At 34.8% G+C, this 11,868-nt stretch overlaps 2 protein-coding genes across 2 annotated transcripts; one reads left to right on the forward strand and one right to left on the reverse strand.

Moving 5' to 3' along the window:
- The first annotated feature begins 433 nt into the window (after positions 1-433).
- Positions 434-1,822, forward strand: LOC116002695 (NAC domain-containing protein 83-like). Its single transcript, XM_031242863.1, has 3 exons — positions 434-704; positions 846-1,117; positions 1,334-1,822. The coding sequence occupies exons 1-3, from the start codon at positions 524-526 to the stop codon at positions 1,649-1,651; spliced, it is 771 nt and encodes a 256-aa protein (XP_031098723.1). The 5' UTR covers positions 434-523; the 3' UTR covers positions 1,652-1,822.
- A 3,712-nt stretch (positions 1,823-5,534) lies between these two features.
- LOC116001631 lies at positions 5,535-8,153 on the reverse strand. Its single transcript, XM_031241523.1, has 2 exons — positions 7,939-8,153; positions 5,535-5,979 (listed from the first exon to the last, which is right to left on the reverse strand). Exons 1-2 carry the CDS (start codon positions 8,083-8,085, stop codon positions 5,875-5,877), a joined length of 252 nt encoding a protein of 83 aa, XP_031097383.1. The 5' UTR covers positions 8,086-8,153; the 3' UTR covers positions 5,535-5,874.
- Between the last annotated feature and the right edge of the window lie 3,715 nt (positions 8,154-11,868).

An 11,868-nucleotide genomic window follows, 5' to 3' on the forward strand; every position in this document is an offset into this window, starting at 1 on the left:
GTAAATGCAATTACATGAATGGAAATATATCTACAAGAATATATAAATATCAATGATGGTAGAGTCTTAATAACCGGAATTTATTTCTGATTTTTTTTTCCTAAAGTACTGGTTATTTCTATATTCTTGGACATTTATTTAATCTGGTAAAAAAAAAACTCCTTAATAAGTTTGACTAGTATTCCCTAAGACAAGAACAAGAGAAAAATGAGCATCCTAGTCTTAGGAGTTTTCGTTATCGTATAAGATTTGTGTTAGAGAAAGAGTTAAACGTTTTGGGAGGGGAAACAAGCTAAGCTAAGCAGCGGCCCAGACAATTTTACTTTAGTTAAAGGAAAAAAATGGAGATTGAGTCTTCCTTACGCCAATTACCCCCACTTCTTCAACACTATAAAAACAACCCACACTTTGCCACTCTTCTCTACCCATACCCATACCCATACCCAATTCTTCTTTTCTCCCTTATTCTCTACTCCAATCTCAACTATTCAAGATTCTGTAAAAGTTTAGCTTTTTGGCTGTGATGGAGAAGTTGAGTTTTGTGAAGAATGGTGTGCTGAGATTGCCGCCTGGGTTTCGGTTCCACCCCACGGATGAGGAGTTGGTGGTTCAGTATCTCAAGTGTAAGGTTTTGAGCTGTCCCTTGCCGGCTTCTATCATTCCCGAGGTTGATATCTGCAAATCTGATCCCTGGGATTTGCCAGGTTAGGCTAATATATAAACATAAATGTGCAGTCCAACTATCAGCTTAGACTTTTAATTGAAATTAGGCCTTTATAGTTTTTTTTTTTTTTTTTTTGGGTTTTCTGGGAATTGATGAGATTATAATTGATGATTTGGTTCAGGTGATTTGGAGCAGGAGAGGTATTTCTTTAGCACCAGGGAGGTGAAGTATCCTAATGGAAACAGGTCAAACAGAGCCACCAGCTCTGGCTACTGGAAGGCCACTGGTTTGGACAAGCAGATTGTGAGCTCCAAAGGCCACCGCCAGCTTGTTGGCATGAAGAAAACTCTGGTTTTCTACAAAGGCAAGCCCCCTCAGGGCACCCGAACCGATTGGATCATGCACGAATATCGCCTCACCAATGCCGAATCCCTGCCCAACAACCCGCCTCAGGTTCGCCACATCTTTCAATTCAATATCATAGCTAAATGAAAAGTCTCATCTTTCAATTTAGTATCAGAACAGAACTAAACCAAAGGGTCGGAATGGTCATATTTCAATTTAGTATCAGAACTAAACGAAGGGTCATCTTTCAATTTAGTATCAAAATTAAACAAAGGGTCGGGTCATGAGCTAATGCGCTAACGCTTTTTTTTTTTTTTTGTGCAGGAGAATTGGGTGTTGTGCCGTATATTCTTGAAGAAAAGAGGGGCCAAGAATGAAGACGAAAACCCCCCGGCTCAGGCTCAGACCCCGACCCAGGCCGAGGCCGTCACCAACAACAGAGGTGCGGGTTTAAAGAACAACAGCAAACCGGTTTTCTACGATTTCTTGGCGAGGGAGAGGACTGATTTGAACCTGGCTCCAGCTTCATCATCCTCAGGCTCCAGTGGAGTCACAGAGGCTTCTTGTAATGACAAAACAGATGATCATGAAGAGAGCAGCAGCTGCTGCAATAGTTTCACCACTTTTAGAACAAAACCTTAGGCTTAGGACTCCCCTTTTTTTCTTAGCTACTAATTTCCAGATCAGTAATGTAACCTTTGCCCCACTCTCTTCCAAGAAAACAAAAAAAACAACCTGAGCAAAACACGGCATCAATGGTGGTACTATGAAGAGCAAAACACAAAAACAATACAACACTCTTCTTTTGGTTCATTCTGTACTCCAAAAAAAAAAAATACATGCTTTCCCTGCACAAATTAAATCTCTTTCTTTTCGACAACCGAAAAAACAACGATAAAAAAAAGGGGAAAGAATTTTTGCATCTTTTAACACACATGATTGCTAATCCTACATTAACTATGTCAAACAGAACCCATTTCAAGAAGCATAAGAATAAGAACATTATCTTTGCAAGATCATCATCTACCTCTTTGGAACCTACAAAAGGTATAATGTACCCAAAATTAAAGAATCCAATCCCCCCTCCCTGATTCTGATTCTGATTCTGATTCTCAAGCTGTTGTTTGTTGGTTTGGGTTTCATATTCCCACTCCAAGTACAGAAAAACCAGAGAAATTCATAAAAGTGTGTTTTCCTGGGCAGACAGACATGCCTAAAGCTAAAGTACTGAAAATACATGGGAGCTATGAACAGGCCAGGTGTCACAGCATCTGAGTAGGATGCAAGAAAGAAATTGCCCTCCAACTAATGTAACCAGACTTCTCACAAAATTTCTGTTTTGTTGAACATTAGATGAGTACAATTAGAATTATATCACTGCAGTTTTCAAGTTTGGAACATGTTTTATCCCCTAATTGGTCAAGAGAACAGGAAAACAATCCCACCACCATGGCCCATGCCTTCCTGCAAAGTCCATAAAGATTCCTTGCACCTTCTCTCCCTACTATCTTCCAACCACTTTTGCAAACTATTGACTTTACTAAACAAGAAAATGCATCCTTAAAAGTTGTCTTTTTTCCCCCATTAAAATTACTAAACAAGCATGCACATGTAAACAATCCGCACCCCAAACTTGAGAGCCTCCATCTGTCCTTACCTTAGAGCCTACCCGAATTACAGCATCTGTCCAACGGCCTTAAGTTCCTTTAGCTGTCCTTACCTTAGAGTCTACCCAAATTACAGCATCTGCCCAACGGCCTTAAGTTTCTTAAGGTGCTCGTACTCTAGTACCCAAGTGTAAATGTTTGCGGCCCCGACTCAAGGATTCTCACCCCGGTTTTACTTTGAAGCCGTGGGATGTGTCTCAAATTTTTTTAAGTGTCGATCTTTATACCGATACACATGCAAATGTAAAAGAATCATGGGTTTAGTTGGTTGACTCACCCATGATTTATTATATTCATAATATAAAGATCACTTTGTTAACCAACATGAACATAAAATTATTCATTTAATTATTGTATTTTAAAGCCTACAAGCAAGCAAAAATATGCATCAAACAATAGAAGATTTATTGCTAAAAGCCCATGTGAAGGTGCCAAGTGTACGGGTTGTAGGTTGAGGACGGCTTAGAGCAAAAACATGATTAGTGTTTGATAGTCCACCATGATTAAACCAATATAATAAATAAATAAGCAGATACAGCAGGAAGGAAGCAAGAAAGGGTTTATGATTGTTGTAATTATTATTGTTTTCTAAGTCAGAAGAAAAACATAGAAATATAAAAAAAGAGCCGACAAGAGTTACTTGTGACAGTGGTTTTAGTATCATCTAAGGCTGTTGGAGTCCTTCACGTCACCGATTCTATAATACTGATATGCATATCTCATTGTCATGGTTTGAAGAAAGAGAGAGAGAAAGAAGAAAATGATAGAATTGAGTTGGATGTGTAAATGTCTGACTTAGGGTTTACAAGCCGTCATGGTAGACCACAGAATACCTCAAATTATATCATTAAAAGGGATTAACACCTTGATCTCATGTTAATAAGTTTTAGATCTGTCGGGTCGTAAATGATTAGTTGCTAATTAACACTTTAAAGGGTATTTCAATTCTTAAAGATCATATATTAAAGTCACACTGATACTTGATATTATTTTTAAATTAAATGGAATTAACACCGTGACCCCATGTCAAGAAATTTAAAGCCTACCAGGCTATAAATGACTAGTTCCTAACATGGAAAGATATTTCAATCTTTAAAGAACATATATTCAGGTCACATAGATACTTGATATTATTTTTAAATGAAATTAACACGGTGATCTCATGTCAAGAAATTTAAAGTCTATCCGGTCATAAATGACTAGTTCCTAACATTTTGAAGGGAATTTGATCACTCTTTAAATGTCATATGCTTAGGTCTCACAAATACCACACATTACTTTTAAAAAGGATTAACACGGTAGCCTCTATCAAGAAGTCTCAAGCTTTTCAGGTCACAAATTAAATGAGTAGTTCCTAACCTTTTGAAGGGTGGTATTTTAATTTGGTCTTTAAAGACAGTATATTTAGATGACGCTAATGTCTGATATACTTTTAAATGGAATTAACACCGTGACCTCATTCCAGAAAGTCTCTGGCCTCTCAATACCTTGGAGGGTATTTGAGTCTTGAAAGGAAGTGTGGGCAATACCGGGACTGAGCAGTTAAGAATGAAATGATATGCATTGACTAGTTGGACAAAGGGGCACTATCTGGGTCAAGTTGCTATCTTTTTTGGACAAAAACTAAGATCATCTGGGTTGCTTAGTATCTCTGCAACAAGGACAACTTAGTCTCTGCAATCCTCATTTGAATTATCATCAAATAGTAATATCTCTATTATCTATCTACCCAGACAAACAATACCATAGTAGGCCCCTAAACGTGGAAGAAAGGTTCCTCAAACACACCTTTGTCAGCAATCAACACCAGTTTTTGTCAATCTTGATTTCTATAATATATGCCTTAATCTATTGCCTAACTTATCATAATCACACCAAAACTTTTGTATCAAACTAGAAAACCAATTTGGGCATGAAGACACACCAACTAGTAGCCCACAGAGATGGACTAAAAAGAGTTTTTATAAACAGATGAGTAAAACTAAAAACAGAGAGAGAGAGAGAGAGAGAGGGTATGCTCAAAACTTTTCAGTTGTTTCATGAATGGAAGCATCAGGTTAGTGAGAGTGCAGTAACAACCACATGACAGACAAATCATAGCATCAAAAAGTTGCAGACTTTTCAAATTCACAACTTTTTGTCCAATCATCAAGAAGCTTCACAGTTGAGGATTCATATTCAGCACATGATCTTTACACTCAGTTTCTCAAAGAAAAAAGGAGTGGGTGTCCATATCGGGACACCGAGAGGCTGTCTCTAGCAGGGCAAACTCTCTAACAGTTAAACACGCCACTGAGTAGAAAAATGAAGGTAGTAGAGGGTAACACAAGGAGTGATGGCTGAGAAATCATGTTTTTAAGGTGACGTTACACAAAAGGGAACACGAAGTTGCATTCTAACTTCCTCAATGTCTCAATCAATCTTTTTGATTCCTAGAGTGGCTCGATGCATTACTAACTTTCAGTGACTTCCCCATTTATTGATCCATCAATTTGATATTCCTTCTCCAAATGATGATGGACCACATCATCAACTAGGCTAACACAACACCATCCTATCTATGGTTGAAATTTCCTGAGTGAAGATAGCATTACTATTCTATGCACCCCAAATTTCAACATCTAATTAATATTAAGGGGCCACCTATCTATTTCTAAGAGCTGTCAAAAGATGAGGACAAAAAGATTGCTTCTGCAGCGGTAACATATGTTGAAACGTAACAGCTAGTCAGCTACAAGCTTCACATCGAATTACAGGGACACAAGGTTGGGGAGAAGGAAACTGAAAGTGACTAAAAACTTTTCACAGTTCCTGTCAAATAATAAAAAGTTATAGCGCAAAAAATTAATGCACCTTAGCAATAACAAGTTAACAGCAATAAATAGACAAAATTATTGTCCAAGTGTAACAAGCAATTATAATACTAACCGAATTATATTTTAAGCACTAAAAATGGAAATAGAAAATTATGGCCTTAGTTTAATCTACACAAGTCTGCTATCAAGGTTTGGTACTAAACATCATGAAGAGCATAGAAGATTCTGTGCGAATCAGTTGCCACAGATGAAGTTTAAACAACCCATGCAAATAAAAATGTGCATGTAATCAATATCAAGAACAAGCACATTCTATCCAAGGCAGCTTGGTAGATGTAAAGATGACCTCAAAGCATTGCGCTACTTTTTCTTCTGTCATCTGCTAACCTTGTTTGCTTGTGGATTGTGTTGCATCAGTTTCTCCAGCACCAGCATGTGTAGTTCCAGAGGCAGGAGCTTCAGAACAGGCTCTGAGGACAGCTTCATTCTGTAAGAAAAATATCAAAATTTTCATATTTTTGGGCAATTTAGATGACATAAGATAAAAGGAACGTTGCACTCTTGGTCCTTGAATTATGGTCCAATGGTCAATTCAATCCCTCAATGGTTGGCGTAAGCCGATATTGCCCCAAAATTTTCCCAACAGTGGCAATTTCAGTCCCTCACGGTGACAAAGCCTAGCTACTCTGTTTGAAAAATACAAACGACACAACCATCAAGAAGTATGCACATAAACCCATAGCTCAAAAGGTGAAGGCAATGCATTTGAGATTCTTGCACTTCCCACCAAAATATGATGTATTTTCACCCCCGACAAGGCACAAGGCAGTGAGTGATCATGAATAATCCGAACAATATATCAGGAAATATAATTCTGAAAATTTGTAGTAGTGATTCAAACAAATGAATGGAATAAGATTTTTTAAACTTCAGGCAATTAAATCATGTCTGCCTACGGGTAATTACTAATTAGCAATTAATGTTACAAACTAATATTTGGGATTCTATGGAAACAAGACAATAAGGTGAAATGAAAATGCATACACATAAATATATATATATATATATATATATATATATATATATATAGGAGGCAATTGCAAATATTAGCCAAAAATACTTAATGACTATGTGAGCATTTTGTAGCAACCTAGGTTAACTAGCTGTTATGTCATCATCTGCATGGCAAATAATAACCTCTCAAGTTACAGAAAAGATCTTAGAGAAGCAAACAGAGAGACCTATTGGATAGACATATCAACCAAAAGGCATAAAAAAATTGTGATTGCATGAGTTGATGAATTGTAATTCTACTTACCTATCTCATTAAACTACATTACAAAGAAAAGCATATATCTCCGTAGGTAGGTTTAATATAAATCTAAGTAAAATTTATCCCAATTTCAGCCCAAGGTAAGAATTTGCATGACAGGAAGGTTCTGACATTGTATATGAAGTCCAGATGTTCAGGGTCTAAAAACATCCACTTTGCAATGCAAGAGAAACTGTATGCTTTAACCATTTCCAGGACTTGCAAAGTGAAAGGTTGATGCATTTGAGATCCCCATTTTATAATAATAATAATATAAATTAAAGAAAAAGGCGGTTTTGATTTCTTTTCATACCTACTATCAAGACATGTTGAAAATGCATGAAAACGTGTGAAAAGGCTTTTTGTATAAGCACAAGACACATGACGGCAAGGATATGACAATCATTGAATCATATGTTAGGGTACATCATCTATATGTGACATACAGACATACTATCTTCTACCAAAATCATCTCTGCTCTCTCTTTACTCTTGATTTCTTGAACTCTATAAACAAAAGATATATGAGGTAAATATCATCTTTTGAACTAAGTTATTACTTGTGGCTGCTTAAGCAACAGTTAAAGTTGATAGTTTTCCAATACTACTCCAGTACATTGCACTTCTGTAACACCGCAAATAAAAGTTTCTTTAGACACACAATCTAGAGAAGATAAGTAATTTGCAAACTAAAAGTATCTACTTTGAACTCTCAAATAAAGATCAATCTCTTATAAGTTATAACTCCTGACTTATTGAACGACATCAACAAAAAAGAATCAAAGCTGTATTTGAGGCTCATATACATTTGTAGTGGTAATCATGGTATGCTAAATGCCTAAATTCAAGATATACAATAATGAATCATTAAGGAAACTATGCAGTTAATGACGACCTTCGAAAGAATAACAACTTTGAAACCACAATGCGGAGAAGGCGGAGAAGTAAACGACAGGAAGGAAGTAACAAGCTCAAATCAATATGTAAATTAAAGCACAAATGCAAATTTATACTCCAACTGGAATCGGTAGAACAGAAACGTATAAGAATAATCAAAATTCCTAATCCTTAAACCCTAGGGATTAGAATATCAGCGTAGTTACAGGTAGATAAGTGAGAAAGATAGGAGGGGACCTGCCAAACACGGCGGAGGCGCTTCTTGGCGTTGGCCTTGCGAGTGGTGGTGAGCTTTATTCGCTTCCATACGAGGCCGCCGGAATCATGCTTCTTCACTATTTCCATCACCCTTGTCCCCCAGAATGCCCCCCAAGCCGATGCCATTCTCTCTTTGACCGGCGATGCGTCGCCAAAATTGTATAGGAGATGGAAGGAGGCGACCGGCGAGATATATGGTTGGACTGTTGGAGACTTTGCAACAACTACCGGTCTGACGCAACGATTGGGCTGTGGATATTGATTTGGGCTAACCAATGAGTTGGGCCAATATTAATTGTTTAGACATTTTTGAGTTTTTTTTTTTTTTTTGAAAGGACATTTTTGAGTTAATACATGATCCTTCAACTATTAGGATTTTATCATTTTGATTTTCAATTATGTAATTTTTTTTCAAAATAATCCTTAGTCCTAACCAAAATAGCCCTGATTATGATCATTTTGATTAACAATTGCATAGTTGTGGATGAAATTGAACAAATTTAAAAATCAATGATCAAAATGGTATAGTCAATGAACCAAACCAGGTATTAACTCGACTTTTTTTATACATTAAGTTTTCATCCAAGGGATTCTCTCTCCTTATCTGTACCTTCTGTCACAAGTATTAAAAGCTCCTCATCTTTATACATATAGTATAATTTAAATTTCTTAATATTAACTCAACAGTTTGTAAGCGGACTACTAATGTAACTACAATGTCGAACGTTTAACTTTTATAAATGATGCATGAATTAAAGAGCTCTATGTCAAACACAACTCGAGCTGAATCTAGATTAGTATGCCGATAACGCGTATTTAATATACGTTTACCCCACTAAATTATGAAATGTGAATTTCTTTGAATTTGGTATCCATCCGTCCAACAGACTTCAATCACTATTTGTACTCGTAGTTCAAAACAAAATTAGCACAAATAATTTGCAAAACAGGATTCAAAGATTGATTTTTGCCACTTCTATTACCGTGATATGAATAGTAACAATATAATATATAATTATTAATGATTAAACAAAACATATATTATGATTTGATGGTATCTGTTACTTTCCATATTAAGGAAAGTCTTAGGGAGATAAAATGTACTAAAAAACAAAACATATGAAGCTATAATCAAATATATTTATTTTTTTCAAAATAAAATGTTCAAATCATGCACCATTCTCCATTCTCCATTCTAATGCTTGAACGATAATAATTATTTCAAATTGAAACAACATTTCCAACCCAATACACAAATCATTCAACCTCCCTTTATCAAAATATTCATATAAAAGACTAGTGCAATAATAATATAATACTATACAATGACTATAATATTGATATTGAAACTATATATAATATATAATTTTAAAATAAATAAACAAGTGCTAATTAAATTTACTTATCCAAGTCGATTCAAACCTAAACCATTCCTCAACAATTAATATTGTTAATAATCACATGTACCCTGGCCTGGCGAATGAATGCTAATTCACATGGCCCCCAATTTCCTCGTAGCTAAGAATTATTTATATCTTTAATTTCCACGCTGAATAAACTAAATATCCCGGTCAAATGTTTCTCCTTGCCAAAAATCCATTTCTCTTAATGCCAACCCCACTTTGTGTAAACCGTACTAGGGTATAGAAAAACTCTTCGCAATGAGTCAATCGATCACAAGAGTGGTTTAGTTTCACTGGGTAAATTCCACTTTATAACTTTAGTCAGCAAATGAGTACAATGACTTGAACCAACTTACAATAGACATGTCTTCATAAAAATCGGATTTAAAACGGTAGTCAACAACTAGATCAACTTAATTGGGGACTTTCTAGATGATAATATTTTTGATGTGGGCGGCCAATGGAATAATGTTAGCTTAAATGAGCTTGCTGACTTATTATATCATTCATTCTCGAAGCTGCCCACAATATATACTTTTAATATGGACTTGCACACGTTCAAAGTTTCAATCCAAGAATGCATACATAGGCCTGCATTTTATTCTTGGATATTTGGCCTGCATTTCATAAATAAGTTTAATTTTCTGGATTAATTTAATTGTTGATGGCCATTTGGCCTGCATTTCATGTTGATCTTGAGCTTGTGAGAATTATTGAAGGTCTGACCTTTAGATATAGGGAGGAAAAAGGCATGTTTTAACATTATTCCATAAAAAGTCTCATGATGAATATAATATTTTTATGATGAACAATTTCTACAAGCAATCCTACCTAGCTGCCCACCCTTGAATTGGTAGTTGGTGAGCATTAAAGTCACTTGCAAGCTGAAATTAATTGTATTTCACAAATCATTTATATATGAATGATTTAAAAAAAAAACGCATATTATTTATAAGACTATTTTATTAGTTTTATAAAAGATTGACTTGATAAATAATTTATGTGCATTGATTTGGTTAGAATCAACTGTCCAGTCCTAATTAAAATTTTTTTTTGAGGATAAAGTCCTAATTAATATTGATTGCCTAACTCTCATATATGTGTGTGAGAGAGATTTCCCTTTATTTTTGTGTCAACTGGGTGAGAATGGACTCCATTCTTGCTAACATTAAGAGTACCAACAATAATTTAGTTTTTATTTTGAGTTTTTATTAGCTTTAGGGAGTTAACTAAGAGATAAAGACTAGGAAAAAAAAACTGTCAGCATATTTAAGAAAGGCACACACATACTAGGTGTGCACATTTCGCATGCGGTATTTTTTTACTTTTTATTTTTTTGTAAAAATTTCAAAAATCTGTGCCTAAATTTCTCTTAAAAAAGCCTTTCTCCACCTAAGAAAAGGGCAAAATCCGCTAAAAACCCACACAAGCTTTATATATATATTTTATATGGCAAAAGGAGTAATTGCTATCATTTCTCAATTATCTCTCATGGAACATGCATTTGCTCTTTAACATAAAAATCAGATCAAGGCCAGGTCAATTTCTTATCCAATGCATGTGTACAAGGTTTGGAAGAGTGCATGTGCATCCAATAATTTTTTTTTAAAACACCATTAATTATGTCTAAACCCAACCTCAAAGCCCCCAAATAACTCCAAAAATGAAAAAAAAAAAAAAAGAAAAAAAAAGAGCATATGTTAACATTACAATCTACTATATGAACACATCGCAACTACTCGATTCAGGGTCTTGCTGACGCCCGCCATTTAACGAGATAGGCTTTAAAGCATACCATTTTGATGGGTCAAGAAAAGACCCCCGCATCGCCAATGACGGACAGGCTGACCTACCAAAATTCTAAAAAATTTAAGTTTAATTAGAAATTAATAATTGTATACTAAAATAGTTTAAATAAATATTAATATAATTTGTTAAAGGCTTAAAACCAATAATACTCAGTAATATCTAATAAGTTCAAATAAATATACTAATTATCAATACACTTTATTTATATATATATATATATATATATATATATATATATATATATATATATATATAAAGTAGACATAAAAAACAAAAGCTCATCACGCCTTTATTGTGGGAGCCGGGAGGAGACTGGTTGGTCCGATATGTTTAGTTTGTTTTGACAGCTCTATTAATACGGACTAGGGAAGAGTAATTATAGATGTGTGAAATATTTTACTTAAATTAATAAAAAATGACACGTAGATAATTATAAGATATAGATCTGAAAAGAATAATTACTCCAGTCTCCATATGTATTAATACCAACCCACTATCAGAATAACTTTTTTTTTTTCAAAGCTCATTCCAAAAATAAATACATTAATTATAAATCAAACCAAAAATTATTCGATTAGCTGTTCTACACATTAAATGGTCTTAGTCAAAACATCATCATTTCTCTTTTAAAATTTAAAAATGTTCTTTTTTAACAGTATTTTATCACGGAGTATAAAACAAAATTGTTTCGGAAAAC

This window comes from Ipomoea triloba, chromosome 13, assembly GCF_003576645.1.
Source record: "Ipomoea triloba cultivar NCNSP0323 chromosome 13, ASM357664v1".
Taxonomy (NCBI): Eukaryota; Viridiplantae; Streptophyta; class Magnoliopsida; order Solanales; family Convolvulaceae; genus Ipomoea; species Ipomoea triloba.